This window comes from Colossoma macropomum, unplaced genomic scaffold, assembly GCF_904425465.1.
Source record: "Colossoma macropomum unplaced genomic scaffold, Colossoma_macropomum, whole genome shotgun sequence".
NCBI classification, from domain to species: domain Eukaryota; kingdom Metazoa; phylum Chordata; class Actinopteri; order Characiformes; family Serrasalmidae; genus Colossoma; species Colossoma macropomum.
Genome location: NW_023494788.1, coordinates 24,475,590 through 24,494,622, shown reverse-complemented (window position 1 = coordinate 24,494,622; position 19,033 = coordinate 24,475,590). Strand labels below are relative to the sequence as shown.

Sequence of the window (19,033 nt, the reverse complement as noted above, 5' to 3'; positions counted from 1 at the left end):
TCGAGCTTGCGATCTCATTGCAGTGTCCCTGGAATTTAATCCCTCTGATCTGATCGGTCCTGCTGTTCCATATCCATGAACTGTCCTCCGGGTTCGCCTTGGGGATGAGACCCCAGATTTCTCAATTAAACGGCAGAAACCCGAGTTCCTGCCGGGGTCTTTGAATCTCATTTAATATCTAATAGGAAATTTCAGAGGGAGCCTGCGAAGGTCACGAGATTGGGCCAGCCATGCGATCTGTTTTCTTAGGTCCTGCCTCAAGACAGCTGTGGAATCTGACACTTGTGTCATGGAGTGCATGAAGAGGAGAGATTAGGCAAAGTGCAGGCCCACTTTCTCATTCTCATCACGTTCACCTACCCAGCGGTGCAGAAAGACAGCTTTCTTTTAAGTTCTCCTCTCGAGCGATTCCACCGATGGACACTGCAAAACACGATCCTTCTGCGTGGATGAACCCTGTTGAGCGGTCAGGGCGGAACTGGCAACCTTAAAAAGCTGTGCATTCACTGTACGTTCTTACAGGCCATACAATGTAAGTCAAAAGTACAGGGAGATTCACTTGAAAGAGGCCCCGAATATTCTGTTGTAGCTCCCGTTAGGATGAAGCAATCAAAACCAAAAAATACGCTACATACCTTGACGTATGTGTAATCGATTGCATTACATGCGATGCAGAAAGTGATCTCCGTTTTCTGCCAGACACATGAAGGGGTACGGGGGTATGCACCCAGAAGTAGCAAACGGAGGTTAAACGTCGCGACAGCTGTCCGTCGCCTACCTCAGCGCTCTGACGCAGGGGCGTCCCGGCTTGGTCGAAGCTGAGGAGCACATTGCACGTTGTTTCGTTCAGATTGCTTCATCCTAGCAAGAGTTATTACAGAATATTCAGGGCCTCTTTCGAGTGAATCTCCCTGTATAAGCAAGCAAAACATGTTTACTGACCTATAGTTTAACTAATCATTTTCCCCAAAAACTCCACTAATTTGCAATGACATCGTCGAACATCTTATTTGGAGAAAAACCTTCACAGTCTTTCTTGATAACAGTCCATCACACTGACCAGTTTCTAATATTCACAAACTCCTAAGAGTTCATCAATCATTCAAGAGCATCTGAACGGAAGTATCAGGTGGATATGAGATGGACATCTCCAGGATCAAAACAAATTCGTTGTAAACTATTCCTGCAGACACACGAGCCCTTTTTTTTCATGTTTACATCTTACAGGGCCTTCAGTAAACAGCTATGTATTTGAGTTTGAATGCAGAAGAAAGAACAGGAAAGCGGGTGCACTGTACACCCTCACCCTCGCCCCGGCCGCGGCCTGCTAATCATGTAGGCTTCACCACAGCCAAGAAAGCAGAAAGAGATATCCACTGAGGAAAGGAACCACTGATAAAGCCCACAGCCACGGAGCTGACAAGATCAGAATTCAGAGCATCCAAGGCTATCACCCCTTATCATTCTTTATCAAGTGTCTAGCCTAAAAAGAATCTTGCGAAGACAGACAAGAACCATATTTTTAACCTAATATACATATACAGATCTACACAAAGGTGACCCAAACATTTTCTGTGATAATCGATGGACAAAATAGAACAAAAAACAAGAGGTTGCTCTGCAATACTGTTCTTTTCTAAGGCAAATGCAGCTTAAAAACTGCCAGCCTGACCACCTAAGGGCCTCAAAGTCCAAAGGGAAACCCTGCATACAGATCACTAGATATTTCAAGCTCCAATGTTCCTGGTTCAAGATCACTACCAGATGTTGGCCGAGAAGCAGCTTCTAAGGCCCGAGCAAGCTCCACAAATCACTATAAATCACCAGGCACTTCCCTGTAGCTTCCTACATGTCTCAATTCCGCAATCACTTCAACTCACGTCTGCGCCGCCTTCACAAGTGAACAGTAAATCTTATCTCGTTTGCGTTGTTTTGTTTTTTTTTCTCTCGGTAGTCAGTTTGTGCTGGCGAGGACCGACGAACGCAGCCTGAATCGTTACTGCTGCGCAGAATACAATCTCCCTTCTTTCCTTTTTTTTCAGCACACATTGTATAATGACCCACTGCTTCCGCTGGCCCCTCTCAAGGCTACCTTTCCTCTCATTAGTTTCGCCACTGACGCAGAGTTTCCTTAACAAACCTTAGCCCCCCCCACCAGTTCACCAGTCAGCCTGAATAACCAGGCCGTAAAAATATATGAATGCCGGATACAGGCATCAGTAAACAAATAAGGATACTTTGGCAGAACGGGGGAAAATAAATCTGTCAACGGATGCGGCGATAGCAGTCAATGAGTAACTGTAGGGAGCGAGGGAGGGAAAAGAAACAGAGCAGGCTTGGAAGACAGCGAGCAGGGGTATAGTTTAAGACCTATAAGGGGAACCAGTGGTTCCCAGAGCCAGGGCTGCCACTGATGGATGGATGCTAATGTCTTTCCCATCTGGATCGAGGAAGGGCAAAGCTACTAATGAGTCCTATCAACACAAGTCTCCAGTCCTCCCTGGGGCCACCGATCACATAGCCACAGAACACAGGATGGACTACACAGGCAGTTCCAGCATTGAGACGCAGGTTTTGTGTCCAAGTGGGGGGGAGGTTGGACTGAGGTTAATCTAAGTGATGAGTGGCCCTCAAAATGTTCGGAAGCTGGGGATTATGCCTGGATTAGGCTCTCGATCAGCGGGCTGCCAATATTTAAAAAGCTGAACTCGGACGTTCCCAGTTTTTTAGCTTCTTAATGACGATTCACAGCTACAGCTCAACGAGAAACAGCGGAAAATGATGTTTGCTGGTTTGACCGCAGCAAAAAAACTGACAGTTCAGCGTTGGATGCCCCCTCATATGTTGTGTAGTAGAAAGTGGTTATTTTATTTTCATAATAAAGTTATGATGGAGCTTTCTGCTGCTAGAATTCACAATGCTAAGGCTTCAACAATCCAAATATGGGAAAATCTGGCTAGTAATATTAGTGAATTACTTAATGCAAGGGTTTGAAAATGGTAAATTAGGGATGTAGAGTACTCATACTGTAATGCATGCAAAGACAGGACAGCAGATTAATCTCTTTGTTTTCACTCTTAAGTTCAGCACAAATTATTATTATTATTATTATTTTTTTAAATGTGTTAGCAAGGGTATGCATGCATACAAGTGCATGTGTCTACGTACATGGACGCATATACTAAGCTATTGTAGACTTATATTGTAGATTTATGGTGTTTATCTTTTGTTTCTGTGTTAATTGTGTTGTGTCGGTTTTCCAAGTGGGGGTGGGTGGATGGGAGGGTGGGGGTGGAGGGAAGGAGTTCAGGGGGGAAAGCTTTTGTTTGTATCTGTGTTGTCATTGTACATTTTGTTTCTGTTTAGATTGAAAATAAAAAATTGTTTACAAAAATAAATAAATAAAAAAAGCTGACCTCGGCTTTATAATAGGATGATTGTGACAAATTAGAGTCCAAAATATTTGAAGCTGGTGGCAAAAGTGAATTTTCTGGTTCTGGACGTTGCATTAAAAGTCATCGTTCTCCCGCTGGTGCTTTCAAAAGAGGTGAGGAAGACGAGAGGCGGTAAAGCAAACTAACCAGCTCAATAACAACAAATGAAAACACTCCCAGGAATGCAGGACTGCTTCAGTTTTCTTCCTCGTACGAAGGAGTGTCATTGTGCATCGCCGGGCCTGGCTTCTGTGCAGACGCGAACAGAGGGGCTTTTGTGCGATCAAATATAATAAAGTGGAAAAGGAAAACTGTGAAAATATTTATCCGAATGAAAGTGTGGTTTTGGGAGAGAGGCACTGGCAGGGAGACGCGTGCGTAATAAGAAAAAGGTGTTGATGTTCTTAGGCGAGCGAGAACCTGCAAATATTAAACAACAAAAGGCAGAGGTTCAGGTGGGCTCTGAACTAATTATTGAGACCACACACAGACCGGGAGGAAGGCACGGATCAATTTCCACTGTTCACGGTTCATCACTCGCAATCACTCACAAGTGAGTCAATAGCAGAAAATGTGGAAACACTTTACTTTTGATTACTTGTTGTGTTTCTATATACAGCTTTCAGAAATGCCACGGTGGGCGTGTCATACAAAAATAATAATAAAACATAAACAAACCCTTTAACTTTTGTAGTTATGAAATAACTTTCATTATTTTCAAAAACTGATCCCCCTCAGCCACACACACACACACACACACACACACACACACACACACACACACACACACACATATGTTCTGGATGCACCATTATGGCAGCAACATTATCAATTGGCAGTTTTTCCTTTATATATCACTGCTGTCGGAAGAAAACCTTGCATCTCCATTTTTTGTCATTTTTCAGTTTTTGACATAATTTGAAAATGCTTGTATCTCTTTGCATTGTGTGTAAATTTCATGAAGAATGGACCAAAAGAAACGGCCCAAAATGACTTGGAAAGACGTCTGGTTCCACTGACTTACATTAAAAGTGAAGTATGTTTTTTCCTTCTCCTGTAAAGTTACCATTTTGGAGATGCGAGGTTTTGCTCCGACAGCAGCGATTTACAAAACAATCCTGATTCTACAACAACAGCTTCCCACAAACACATACCCACAGTCCACTGCGGCTCATCTGGACAGGCTTGAGTTACGCACAAAGAAAACGAGCCAACAAAGAGATTAGGGAACAAGACAGAGTTCAAGGACCCTGACTAACCGGCATGGCAAAGACAGTGGCGGCTCATCAAAGCCTCGCTGGCACAACTTGGGCGCCCCAACCCAGCGGGTGCAGCTGCTTGGACTGAGGTCATCATGGCAGCTGCCCCCCAAAATCTCAGATCCATTAGGGGCGTTCAGGGGGCCGATTAAAAGCCTCAAATGATGCATGCCTCTCTACATTCTTGCAGCCTTATCCAAGTTTAAGGCAGGAGTGTCTTGGAGGGCTTTAGTCTAGTAAAGTTTAGTGAATTCCCTGCACAAATGCACCTGATTCAATGTTACAAGCTTCAGTAACTTGAGGCCAGAATAATAATAAAAAAAAGTCTTTTTTTTTACCCCAAGACTTGCTATTCCTTTGAAAACCCCTTCAGGATTTTCTTAATTACTTTCTTACCATTTCCCCCAAGAACAATTCTAAGAATGAGTGCTGTTCCTGTTTTTCTTCATCTCCTGTTTTTCTTCACCTCGCGCTTGTCTGAGAGTTGACAATGTAAGCGTCTAAAAATGTTCTTATAATGCTTTGGACATGGTGGTCAAAGAGGCTGATAAAGAATTTCTTAAGGTTATGCTTTGAAAAAAATTAAACCTATACAATTTCCACTCCTCCAGATAGTCGATTAGGCAAGACATGTTTACTGTCCAAAATTTGCTTCTTTAATTTCAAACTGGAGCTACTGCGCTAAAACAGCTAACAAACACTAGAAGTCAGAAGTCAAACTTTTTTCTGTAGATACAAACGTCCCCTCAAACCACATTCTGGTTTTCATTAAGGTCAGAAAGACTTGTGAAAGTAGTTTAGGACATAGTATGACCTACTATAAAAATTAACAACGCAGCAAGCAGTCATTTAGACAACAAGTGTTGCGCTGAAATATGGTTTGTGTGCACACAGCACATGGGCATATGGTGACTACAGATCATGGACACAATTTCTGTTGCTTCTTTTTAAAAATGACCATTAATCTTGATTTTTTAAGCTGAATATACATTGAGGGTTTCACGATATGCATGATATATATCAGACACAGCAGTGCTGCTGGAGTTTTTAAACACCTCAGTGTCGCTGCTGGACTGAGAATAGTCCACCAACCAAAAATATCCAGCCAACAGCGTCCTGTGGGCAGCGTCATATAACCACTGATGAAGGACTAGAGGATGACCAACACAAACTGTGCGGCAGCAGATGAGCTATCGTCTCTGAATTTACATCTACAAGGTGGACTGACCAGGTAGAAGTGTCTAATAGAGTGGACAGTGAGTGGACACAGTGTTTAAAAACTCCAGCAGCACTGCTGTGTCTGATCCACTCAGACCAGCACAACACACACTAACACACCACCACCACGTCAGTGTTACTGCAGTGCTGAGAATGATCTACCACGCAAATAGTACCTGCTCTGTGAGGATCCTTGGGGGTCCTGACCACTGAAGAACAGGGTAAAAGGGGGCTGACAAAGTATGCAGAGAAACAGATGGACTACAGGAGGTGGTCATAATGTTATGCCTGATCGATATATATATATATATATATATATATATATATGAATTTTTTTTTTTGGTTCTTTTTTTTTGATACAGGGGTTGCAAGATGATAGGATACCTCGCTCTGTAAAGATGTTAACAGCTACCAATTTGCACCTCTATTCTGCTGCAGATTCCACCTCTATTTGGTTGTGGATTCCACAGTTTGGTGGAAGTGACTGAGCCACGCTAGATTCTTTAAAACTGCTGGTTTCAGCTATAGCCTACAGAATTTTCTCAGCTAATTTAAATGGTCTCATACATTGCACGCTTTGATTCCAGAGTGTTCGTGATTGTTATCTTCTTTTGGCTTCCTTCCTTTGAATCGGTTCCTGTCAAAATAAAAAAAAAAGCTTTGTGCCTTAATAGATGGTCGTTGGGAACAGAACTGCAATTGAATTGACTCATTACCCGAAAATGCCTCTTGTTCTGCCACATGTAAAAAGTGCAGTGGAATGGACATAATGCAGAATGTGGCGGAAAAAAGTTTCTAAACTGAGGCTAAAAGCTTCTCTGGGGGGACTGTACAATACATATTTCCACAGAGGGTACTTTTAAATGGTCAGCACTCTGCTCTGTGCAAAGGAACGCACACATACGGAGGCCAAGACTGCTAATGACCTACTGTACGGCACAACACAAACAGTCTATTCACTACTGAGGATGTGCTCAATCCTCTTAATTCAGTCTCTTTGTCTTGTATTACACGGGGCTCATTTGAGAAGAAAATAAAAGGATAATTAACTCAGTCCGGCTAATATAAAACTGACCCTGAAAGAGGCACAGTGCGGGTATCCATTTAGACTTGGCACAGTTTTCGGCGGACATTTCTTTGTCCCAATTTATCCCTTTTTTTCATTTTCAGCCCTCAAATTAGAGACGGGTCAGGCCAGGAGATATCAGTAATCACAACACAGTTCCGAATTATTACACTTTGACTCTATCCTTTGTTTATTTGTTTTTAATTTGCCGGCTATTAAAGAGGTCTGAAAAACGGCCTCGGCTACAACACAAAGGCTCAAGGCTTTAAAACCTGCAGTCTAATTCAAAGCCCTCTGATCAGGGATCAGGGTTCACGTCCTCAAGATTTGTGAGAGGGGGCTCATGGGATCACAAGACTTGCCCAGCACCCCTCCCCCGGCGCGAGCGGTCAGATCTCTGCAGGGAACCTAGCCAAATTAGGCCCTGATTAATTGGGCAGTCAGCCAACGTGCTCATGCGGCACTCTTCGCTTCTGCCCACAGCGGAGAAAGCCACGTCCAGTGGATGTCACACCTGAGCAAAGCCCCTCAAACCACCCATAATGATTAGAGAGAAGCGGATGAGGGTTTCTAATGTTAATCGATCCCATTTTGAAGGATGAAAAGACGCTTTATGTGAGAAACTACAGGCCTTCAGATCTGCTGAATAAGCATATTTAATTTTTTTCCTAAAAGCAAGTCTTACATACAAGCACAATCAGCTGAGACGTTCGGGGTGTAAAAGCAAAGTAAAGAAACATTTGGACTCACTTATAAAAAGGCTTTCCTTATTTTTACTGGTCACCACATGTTATACTAACAGTGAAAACCACTTTACAACTTTAAAATAAAGCCTTGGTGCAGGTTTGAACACTCGTGGCACTCTCTCAAGCTGCTTCATGAGGAATCGTCTTCCTGAAGCGTCTTCAGGACGTTTGGTTTTTGAAATAAATTTATTTGCCCGCATCTATAAATATGCGCTTATGCTTGAGATCAAAATGTTGTTTAGATTATGAAATACAGTGGGCTACTCTAGTGCACTGGTGCCTGACTGTGAGTGAAAGGGGGGGAGGGGGGGCTTGGGGGGTGACAGTTTACTTAAATTTTAGTTCAAAATTAGTTGCAGACAAGGGAAGACCACTTCTACCAGACAGAGAAGAAGAAAAACACCCTTTTAACTTGACTTCTTAAATAATAGTAAGTTATTTTCCCAAAATTTGGACTTGCATTCTTGAAATTTATTTACTTCTTTTCTTAAACGTATTATTTCAACACAGCATGTCTAAATTTCGTCTGAATAATTCAAAATCTTGACATAATAAGTCAAATATTTGAGAAAATAAGGCTTTATTTGGAGGCACTAACCCAAAACCTTTACAAAATAAGCTATTATGCAGAGATGTTGAGAAAATAAATATTTTGACATATTTTGACAGTCATTACTGATTTAAAGTCATACTCTAAACATAATACATAGAAATGTTGACATTTTGTTGCCAGAAACTACCAAATTTATTTACTTATTTTCTTAAATGTATTATTTTGACCCAGCATCTCTAAATTTTGTCTGAATAATTTGAAATCTTAAGATAATAAGTCAAATATTTGAGCAACTAAGCCTTTATTTTGAGGCACTAACCCAAAATCATAAAAAAATAAGCTCTTATTTTGTCATTATTTGCAGAAATTTTGAGAAAATAATTATTTTGACATAATTATTTCAACATAACAATTTTGAGAAAGTCATTACTGTGATTTAAAAAGTCATACTTTCAGCTCAATATTTGTTGTTTACATTTTATTGCCAGAAACTGCCAGGTTTTTCTTCTCTACTCTCTAATGAGTGACAACAAACTTCCATAAGTGAAAGCTTTGTTTTAGGTAAGGACAATAAAATCACCCAAAAAAATAGCACTTCACACTCATGCATTTATACTAGAAGTCAGATTTTGGCATGAATAAAAGCAGGAGAGCACGTACTACGCTGATCCCACTGCTCAAGAACCTATGCTGTATTGTATCGTCATGTTCAGTGGTGTTTAATAATTGTATAATTCATTATTTAACACAGCAGATAAGGGTTGTGCAACTTCAATGCACTGTTTATGCAGATGCATCTAAAGAACGTCACTAACTACTCACGCATATATGCTATAAGAAGACTCACCGATTACAATGAGGGTGTAGTTGATGTTGACGCTGCCAAAGCCATTAGTGGCTTTGCAGATAAAAGTACCGGCATCATCAGCCTCCACCTCTTTGATGCGTAGAGCGTTCTGGAGGACCCTGAAGCGCATCCAGCCGCTGTGGATGTTGCGTCCATCTTTGGTCCACATGATGAGGGGTGGTGGGTCACCTTCGACAGGACACTGGAGCTTCATGGTGCGTCCAATCCGCACCGCCTGCCGGTGGGCTACCTTCGCCGAAACACGTGGAGGACCTGTGGAAATATTGAAGTTATTTCAAACGTTTATTATTCTCTACATTGACCGTTTCTGATAAATGGCACCAGCTGATTTGTTTCTGTTCTGAAAACAATGCGGCCTATAAAAGCCCTTTTATGTCATTTTTGACAGATGACTAAAGTGAGAATGTCAATGATGCGGTTTAACATAAAGATCCAGGTCTACAGTTTCAAAGTCCCTGCTTGTTTTCCTATTTGAACACATGAAATTTAGCCTTATGCACACAGCGAACTGAGGCAGCAGCACTTCAAGGTTTCAGGCTAAGCTTAGCTTTAAGCAGCCTTGGCCCAGCTCAGCGGAGAGAGGCTTCCCCCAGCCCACGCACAGCCTTGCTCACTCCCTGTTAAGAGACTGGAGGCAGGAAATTGATAGTGTCACTGTTTATGTCTGCAGGGAAATTGTAACCACAGTCCCTTGTCAGCCAGCCATGTCTGCCTGGCTTGCTGCGCTACCGCGTCGGCCCTGGCGGCATTGTTTCGGCACTCCCCGGCTGGTGGCTCCTCCAAAGTTCCAAAGGTCAAAACCTGTGAATACTGTCCGCGCTCGCTTTTAAAGGCTGCTTACGCAAGTCAGATTGGATCCATCTCACTGCCACGAAAAGGGTCTGGAAAGCCTCGCAGGGCAAGATTTTGACTGAGGCCGTGATTTGCATGCAAGCCTTCATTTGGAAGATTTTGTTATGCGCCTTCGGTGCATAATTGCAGACATCACTGGGATTAATGGGCTAGGAAGAATGTTTGATCTTTTCGCCAGACCCATATCACACACGTAATAGTTCCCAAATCTATTTCAACAAATTAAACAGAGAATATAAAGAACTGGAAAACACAGGATGATATTGACTTGAAAACTTAGGAAACCATCAAATGTGAGAAAAAGCAAAACAATGCTGATTTTATTTTAATGATAGTTGTCAACACTGAGGGCCCAATGTACTAAACCTTCTGTGCCAATTTCAAGCGCAATTTCAATCAGACCCATTCTTCCCCATCCATCATGTGCACATCAGCTGTATAAAGCCTAAATGCACCGTTGTTGCCTAAACAGTTCATGCATATGCATTTGAAGGACGGCTGCATAAAACGTGGGAGGATCAAGCGAAAAATAGGTGAAGGTACTACACGTTCAGTAGATATTATGCTTGAATTAATACAGTTTTAGCAAATTGCTGTGGCTTGTTTAGCATAGTATTTTTCTCTCCACCTTTAATCTCTTTCTGCAGGCCTATTAGTGGTCATTTCGCCAGAGGAATGGAAATCGGCTTGCATATTTTTAAATAATATGAGCAAATAAAACATTTCTCTCTGTGTTGAGCTGCTAGTGAGCAACGAGGGACGAACGAGAGGAGTGAAAACCTCATGCTGTGAAAACAACACACTCCACTCTACGAAGAAAGGTGAGCAGAAATAAAATGGATAGCATTACTGCAGCTTTGTTGATATAAAAAATTGTGTAACACCAATAAATAATATTGTAAGTATATAATGGTGAAAATCCAGTTAATTCGGTTTCATAAATAATACATATGTTTATCAAAATGTATTTCATTAACATTAAAGAAAACAGTGCATAGTTCAGCTAAGCAACGTCCAAAACAGGCAGAAATGACTATTTACGGCTACTGTGAAAGGGGTTAAACCAGACCTACATTTAAATTTAAGCTAGGATCTCAAAAGATGTGTTGCTGAGAGACTTGCTTTAACAACAGCAGCAGACACAGTGGTTAGACGAGGGCACGAGTCGCACCGAGGCACGATTTGGGCTGCGAGTGCACTTGTATGTACATCTGGCCCTGAATCTAAACTGCAAAAGGGCATAAATACTGTCATCTCAAGCAACGTGCCATCAACGGCGCTCAAAATTACTGACATCAACCTCCAGAACCTAAACACAACCACTGCCAACAAGGAGAAAAGACTGCGGGACTTGTGGTGACATAAGGAAGGTGCTGCTACAGGTATCAAGCCTGACAACACCCCACTACCGTTTCTCACAGGAGGAAGTGGGTAGCTGACATTTTGACAGATGGCGGCTCCAAGTGTGAAAAAGAAATTAGTCACAGGCAGGAATCGGCCACAGTCCCTCTCCTTTCCTCTCTCTCTCTCTCTCTCTCTCTCTCTCTCCTTCTCTCTCTCTGCAAATGGCTTTCTCATCAGACGTAAACCTCAAGTAAAACCTTCCCGGTGAGCTGCTCTCACAGATTGAAATCTCATTTTCCCTGGAAGGCCATACGCCCACTCTTTGGGCAGATTTACGAGCGTCCTGCTCCCGGCCTTCTGTTCGGGAGAGGCCTGTGGGTCAGGCCCAAAGGCTTCTCCTCCGTGCTGGGGCCTGGGGGCTGACAGCATGGTGCGTTTCACAGATCAGAGGTTCACAGGCGAAAACAAAGGCCCCACACTTTCACGAGCTGCTCTCGGTTCTGTTTGGCAGTTAATGGACAAACCAGTGCGCAACATTTTGGAGCTGAGTGTGCTGGAGAGCTGGCTAAATATCTTTTCTTTCTCCACAAATGGAATGTGAGACAGAAATGACAAAGTGTTTGAGACAGGATGAGGATTTTTACAGTGCCAAGGTAAATCAAGTGAAACAATGGGTGTAGAGGGGGACCAGACAAATAAGATTCAAACCCCGAAACCACAGAAACGCTGTGCGTCCTTATAAACGTGCAGGAGTGTCTGTGAGAGCGCAAATGTGGAGAAGGAATTAAGGTTAAGCAGGGAGGGGGCTGACTCTTTTAAAGGCGGTCTGTTTTGTCCATTTAACCTAAACACATTCCCCTCTGCTGCAGATGACTGCGCCACAGCGCAATACCATAAGCAGGTGGCCCTTTCCATTCGGCCCTGCACACTGGGGATCTGCCTTAAAGCTGCAGCCTCCCATATCTCCCTTTGCCTTTTACGGCCTGCTGGCTTAAGGTAGCCAAACATGCATGCCTGGAATGTCCACTAATGACAGGAAAAAAGAAAGGCCAGGATTCAGCATGAGGCCAATGCAAGTAGCATTCCACCAAAGGCACCCTTTTAACTCTTGACCAGGGACCAAAATGGAGCGCTCTCTGCCAGCAACCTTCTCTGAAGCCCTTAAGAGCAATATCTGTGATTGCTGTAACGAGAGTTTTCCCTTAAGAGTCAGTATCTAGCCTTGAGCCAGCGAGATAGGGCCCTTTGGTCTTAAGGAAGGCCAGCGAAAAATATTTTCGTTGGCGAAATCGGGAGAGCAGGAGAGATTCCGGAACGCACGAATGCCTTTGATTATACTTTTCTTTAAGCTGGTCTGAGCTGAGAAAGTGCCAGTTTTTTCCACCTCCAGGAAGAGGCCGGTGACGAAGAAGGATAACCTTCACCCTGCTTCAACTTCCTCAGTCTCGCAGTCATCCGTTCGGGAAAACTTGTGCTGCTTGGCACGGTCGCAACGCCAGTGCCAACGCAAACCTGACTGGGCCCAAATACGCAAAAGAAAGAGTAATAACAACAGCTTCTTATTTATACTTTGTTTTAGGCACGTAACTTAATAGACGCAGGGCAACTCACTGTTTTTGGTGAACGAGATTAATCCACAACTACTCAACTCTTTTTGACATGACATGCCAAAACATCACAGCGCGTATGGCTGAGGTTACACGCTTGAAGTATCATGTTCAAGTAGAAGCAATTAAGCTGGATTAATCCCGTTTTGAGGGATGGTATGCAGCCAGGCAAAAATGTAAACAAGAAGTGTAAACGAATTCCAGTTTTTATGATTTATGATACCATGTCCGACCAGCTGGCTTGGCCTTGAATCCCAGCTATGATTTCCCAGGCTGACACAATGGGGCTGGAATTACATGCACTCGCTTGCATCTACAGCCCTGTACAAACTGAAAGTTGAAATGCGCAAGTCAGCGGGGGCGAATCACCTTCCCGTTTCCCAGTATGATTGTTTCCTTAATGCCCATCCAATTGCTTTGTCCTGAGAATTTCCACAAGCCATAAATACAGGCGCACTTCAGGCCCTGGCAGGTTCGAGCAACTAGCTGCATCAGAAACACCCTGTTCCTCGAGCTCCGGATACTCCAAATTGTTTACCGAAGTGGGCCAAAGATGGAGAGATGCCAACGTGAGGCGGACGAAAAACAAAAAGTCTCCTAAAAAATATACAAGACTGAGTGTGGGTCTCCCTCGGGAAGTGCTGGAAAGAGAGGTTTTGTGGGATGGCTCATGTTGCCACCGTGAGATGCCCTGGGCCAACAGCTACATGCCGCATCCCAAACAGACCACCAAGGCAAGCGTGGAGCTTTCCCTCTCGAGAATGGAGCCTTTCGTACAGACGGTGTCGGACAGGGTCAATGCTGCAACAGTTCTAGAGGATGTAATGTGTGTTTAATACAACCGCAAAGACTCTATTTCAAATAAATACACTGCACTGGAGAACAAAACTGGTCATTACAATGAGGGGGACCAGTTATTGTTTATGGAGGAATTGAGACATCTATGAATCTGCCACACAAAAATGAACCCATACAGCACTTCTGAAACATGAAAATGATTGCTTCAGCACAGTGAACCGTAACCATTTTGTCTGTGGAGTTCAGAATTCGCAGCCCATGTATTATTATGTATAAAGAATAAGGTATTATTATTGTCAAAATGATCATTATTCTGCCTTTCCGCAATCGACGTTTTTGGTCAATACACAATACACAAAAGAAGTCTTGGGACACTATGAATGTAATTTATGTCTTGTTTATTTATTACTTTCCAACCTAAACATTCATTTGCATCCATCAGGAAAGTTAAAACAAACAGCAGGAATGACTTGGGTAAATAAACGACACTCAAAGTGATGCATTTGGTATGATAAAGTGGGAAAAACATTAGTGTCTCATTCCTTTCTTTCATTCAGGTTCGTATTTTGTTGGACATCTTTTATGTTGTTTGTTCCATATTCTTCTATATAATAGCTTAAAGCTTCAATGTAAGGCTTTTTTCACACAGCAGGGAAAAGTGGCCCAAATCTGTGTGTCAGTGTGAACGGCAAAAACACACTGAATCTCACATTTTCAATTCCGATTTGAGACGCTTTCTTATGTGGCACTGAAATCCGATACGTATCCGATCTGCAGCAATGCGACTCAGTCTGAACAGCCAGATCGGAATTCATGAGACTTTTACATCAATCCAACTCGACATTCGTCATAATTTCACGCTGCTGAGACTCATAAACATTTAGGCTGACGTTTCCAAAACCCCTCCACGTTCGGAGAGATTTAGAGAGAAATGTCCGAACGCGGCCGTAGGAGAACGGAGCTAGTTACAAGTCTGAGGGCAAAGTTTAAAGAATCTGAGGACGCGAAGTGACCGAGCCCTTTTTACGGCGAGCTCCAACACATTCTGGGTGATGAGCCCAGCTGTCAACCATTGGAACTTCATGATGGCTCCTGTGAGGCTGGCGAAGATGACGCTGAACCCTCCGGGAGTGACTGGCGTTCGTTGGCGGTCGTGATTGTTTACCTCTGGATGAGCTGCGTGAAGCAGCGTGAAGCTCTGTTCTTTTGCACATGCGGGTTTAGGAGCTGGTCTGTTCAGACTGATGTTGTATACAGATCACATTTAAAAGATATCGTGAACAGCCAAACAAAAAAAAATCAGATTTGGTGAGAAAATCAGATTTGGGCCACTTTTTCCTCAATTTGGAGACCTCTCTGGTGGAAATGTGTAATTGCACACAAGACACAGAAGGAGGGTGCGTTACGTACTTCAAACCATTTCCCTGAAAAGTATTCAAAGAGACCTCTGTGAAGTGAAGGACGTGGCTTCAGAGGATGTAGGTGAATAATCTACTATATCATCATATCTTCATGTTATCATATATTGTATTACGTTGATTTTGAAGTCAACATCTAAACATCAAGCCAGACCTTTTTTAGCCTGTGTGTGTAATATTAATGCATAAAGATGTATACGTAAATGATATCTTAGGCTTTACAATATGACTTGCAGTATTGCGTGGACATGATGTTTTACTGTAGTTTTCATGTTCACTCCTGAAAAATGGACCAAGACCAAGTTTTTAGTGGTCTTAAAAGTTTGTAACAACAAACCATGAAACAAATATATAAAGCAACTTAATATGAGAGAGCTTTTCCCTTGGATTTCCTCAAATCTTGAAGTTTTGTGTGTAAATTTGCAGACGATATTTTACAGAAAGAAGAGTAGTTGGAAAACCAAATATTCTCTATAGGGTTGGAATCTGGACTCTGCTCAGCCCAAAACCATCAGTAAAAACCATTATATTTTTGGCTTGGCCCTTTTTTTTGGCTCAGGAGTTTATCCACAATCTTTCTCATTGACATTTTGATTAATTCAACTCAATATTTAAGTTTTCCAAACAATATCACTCAGAATGATAATGAAATTTTGAGACAGGTATGTTGGGTCGTGGCCTTCCAGACGTAGCTTTGCAGATATCTGGCCTGAACATGTAAGCATTTTGATTAGTGTCTCAGTAAAATGGGGGATTAGGTGAAAGATTTCTAGTTTACTACTGTTCCATTGGACTCATTCAGTAGGAGTATTCAATTATAAGTCATAATGCAATGAAATAATGAAAGTGTATAATGAAAGTTTCTACCTTAGAATATAGTAAAGCACAATTTCCGTAATACATAAAAATTGTAGTCATTCTAAAAAACCAAATGATGATATAGGCGTCTTGAGTACTTCTGACAACTGTAAGCTCATCACAATATCCAACAGTGTGGCATGGAAGGTGCTCTCTCTCCAGCTCTATCTAGCAAAGCAATACTCGAGTGCCACTCTCTCTCTCGCTTACTCTCCTCTTCCCGGTGTTTCTGTCATTGCCTGGGGTGACAGGTCAGAGTGATGACTACATTCCATGTACACAGACCGCACTCCATTCATCCAGACAGGTAAAGAGCACTCATTTCCCCTGCTGTCAATAGGTCAATTGCTACCAATTGCTAAAGCATGACAGTTAACACTACCCTGCGGCTGGGGGCCGGCTTTGTTTACATTAGAAGCTGAAATTCAGGCATGGTCCTTGACTCCTCCGTGGAATTAATGAGTTGCTTGTTTTCAGAAACTTCTTTTTGTTTCAGCATGACATTCTGGGAGAATCACTTAGAAATAAAGGTTCTGTGCAGGTAAATCAAGGTACAGACAATGCAAATGTTCCCTCAAAGGTACAACAGTGGTTTTAAGGTCCAATTGTGCACCTTACATAAGTTTGTCCAGGTGAAAAGTTTGTATTTGTACCTTTTCATAACCGAACGTTTTAAAACAGAGCAATAAAATAAAAGGCCTGGAGACGAGACGGGGTGTGTGGAGTCGGTACAGCTTAGAACATATCATTTTAATGGATTATGGTTCAGTTATGTTCCCTGACTAAAGGTACTGAGATGTACCCTTGAGGGAACCACCCAAGTGATAAGAAGGGAACTGACCCAGAGACAGTTTACTACCTTTATTTCTCAGTGTGTGGACTCTAAAATGAACCAGTGTCATAGTTTCACAACCCAGTGTGTTTGCTTACAAAATAGAAAATAAAAGTAATACAATCTGACAGCAGAACAGCAGTTTTATAAATAGAACTTTTCATTTTGCTGCACAAACTGCACATTTAGAATCAACAAACAGAAGCACTCATGACATGCGAGGAGCTGACGGACAAACTGCAGCGTTCTGCGGAGCGAACGCGCACAGGCTGGCAGTGATTGAGAGGGTGGTTTGTGTAATGAAGGGGGCTGAGTGGTGGGAAAAGTGAGGTTTGGCTCGTGGCTCTCGCTGCCACTGCTCTTGCCATGGCCTCCATGGAGGCACACTCTTCTGGGAATCTCAGGAGCTGAAGCCAGTAGGGTGTTGGGCGCTGAGCGGATCATGTTGCCACGCCGACCAGTCAGCAGATTCCACAAAGTCTTTAAAGTTCCCGTTGCTTCACCTCCCCGAGTGGCGGGGGGATTGGGTGGGGTTGGTGTGCACCGAATTGGGAGCGATCGGGAGCGTTAACCTGCACTCTGACTCTGATTTTCGAAACCAATTCTGTTTGTATTTATGTTAAAGCTAAAGAACGTACAGCTCTTACTAGAGGTGGTGATTGGTAAAGTATGCAGACACTATTGTGCTGCATTGAATTCTGTTCCATATTTGCCTTCGAGCAGCTTCTCAAACATGCGTCTGGCTGCAAATGTGGCACATGCTCGGGTCTCTAAATGCGGCAAAGACCTCTGTGAAAACAAATACTAGCTAGTGGCTGTTGCAAGAGTTTGTTGTTCTTTGGAAGTGAACATATCTTCACATCTTCCTACAGCTTTGCAGGAAACCGAGCAGCAGAGTCACTGCTTTGTTATTCCAAAATCGCAGAGTGTGCATACCTTAAAAAGTGGAAGGTCAAATCTTTTCCGAACCACAAGCAGCGCATGCCATGCAGAAAGCATGCTAATACTGATTCCAGCATCATGAGTGCACTTTCACTGTGGGGCTGAGCTGAGTGGAATCGGGTTTAAGGCAGCACACAAAGGCAAGAGACACCTAATCGACAGCCCTACGTTTCCAATTCTAAGTCACACCTGGACTCATTATGGGATCTTTTATTTGCAATAACTTCTGTGCTCCCTGGAAGAGCAATGCTAATTCATTCACTACACCAATTCCAATCCAATTCCAAAGCCAAAGGTCAGTAAAAAAAAAAAAAAGGTGCCAAAATAGGTTCTTTTGAGTGACTCCAAAGAAAAACCCTGGCAAGATGAGTTAAAAGGTCTACATTTTTCTTGTACTTTTTTTTTTTTACACTGGGGTTGGTTTACTTATGATATCTGTGTGATATTATGTGTCGAAAACAGTCATAATGACTTTTTATATGACTGTTTTCCAACCTCTCTTTACCCCTTACAATTAAACAGGCTATTTTTGTTGCCTTTCAGACTTAAAAGCTAAATAAGCTCCATTCTGATTGGCTGTGCCTCATTCAAAAAGCAGTCTGGGCTAAAACGCTACCTATAACTTTTAATGTGAGTGGGTGGAGCTAATGTGGCAGAATAGGCGGACCTAGCTTCTGGTCCAAATTTCATGGTCTTTTCAAATTGTTTGGTGGAGTCGTTTAAAAGTGACAGATAAACATGGAACAACAGAATTAACACTCAGATTTCTGAGTTATTACTTACATTTTTTGCTACTGTTTTTTTTAATATAATTACAAAATGAATTATATAAGTATGTAATGAATTACATTTGCATATTCTCTGCCGACAGATTCACATCTGCACTCCTGACTTTTTGTTTGTTTAAATGTGAGGAATTAAAGCAAACACAGCAAAAATGTAACGGATGCGTTTGGCCCGTCGGCCGCACTTCGGTCAGCCCTGCTCTACCCCATTCACCACTGGTCAGTTTGTGTTGGGTTTGGGTCAGGTTCAAATTTCATGTTCAGGTTCTCCCACATTCTCACCTTCCATTTTCATCAGATTTTACCTGTCATTTCTCCTTTTTCCATTACCTTAAACATTTTTTTACCCTGGCATGCTGGAGTCACCCACTCGTGCTGTATTTAGAGGCCCACTCTTGTGGGAAACTGGACTCGATTCAGGAGAGAACAATTTAGTTGTTGATTGGGATCTTA

At 42.5% G+C, this 19,033-nt stretch overlaps 1 protein-coding gene across 2 annotated transcripts in view; it reads right to left on the bottom strand.

Moving 5' to 3' along the window:
* Window positions 1-19,033, bottom strand: part of fgfrl1a (fibroblast growth factor receptor like 1a) — a 71,444-nt gene that overhangs the window by 30,131 nt on the left and 22,280 nt on the right. For both annotated transcript variants that reach the window (XM_036568875.1, XM_036568876.1), the window contains exon 2: window positions 9,124-9,396. In XM_036568875.1, the coding sequence (XP_036424768.1) occupies window positions 9,124-9,396 (273 nt within the window). The remainder of the gene's footprint in view (window positions 1-9,123; window positions 9,397-19,033) is intronic.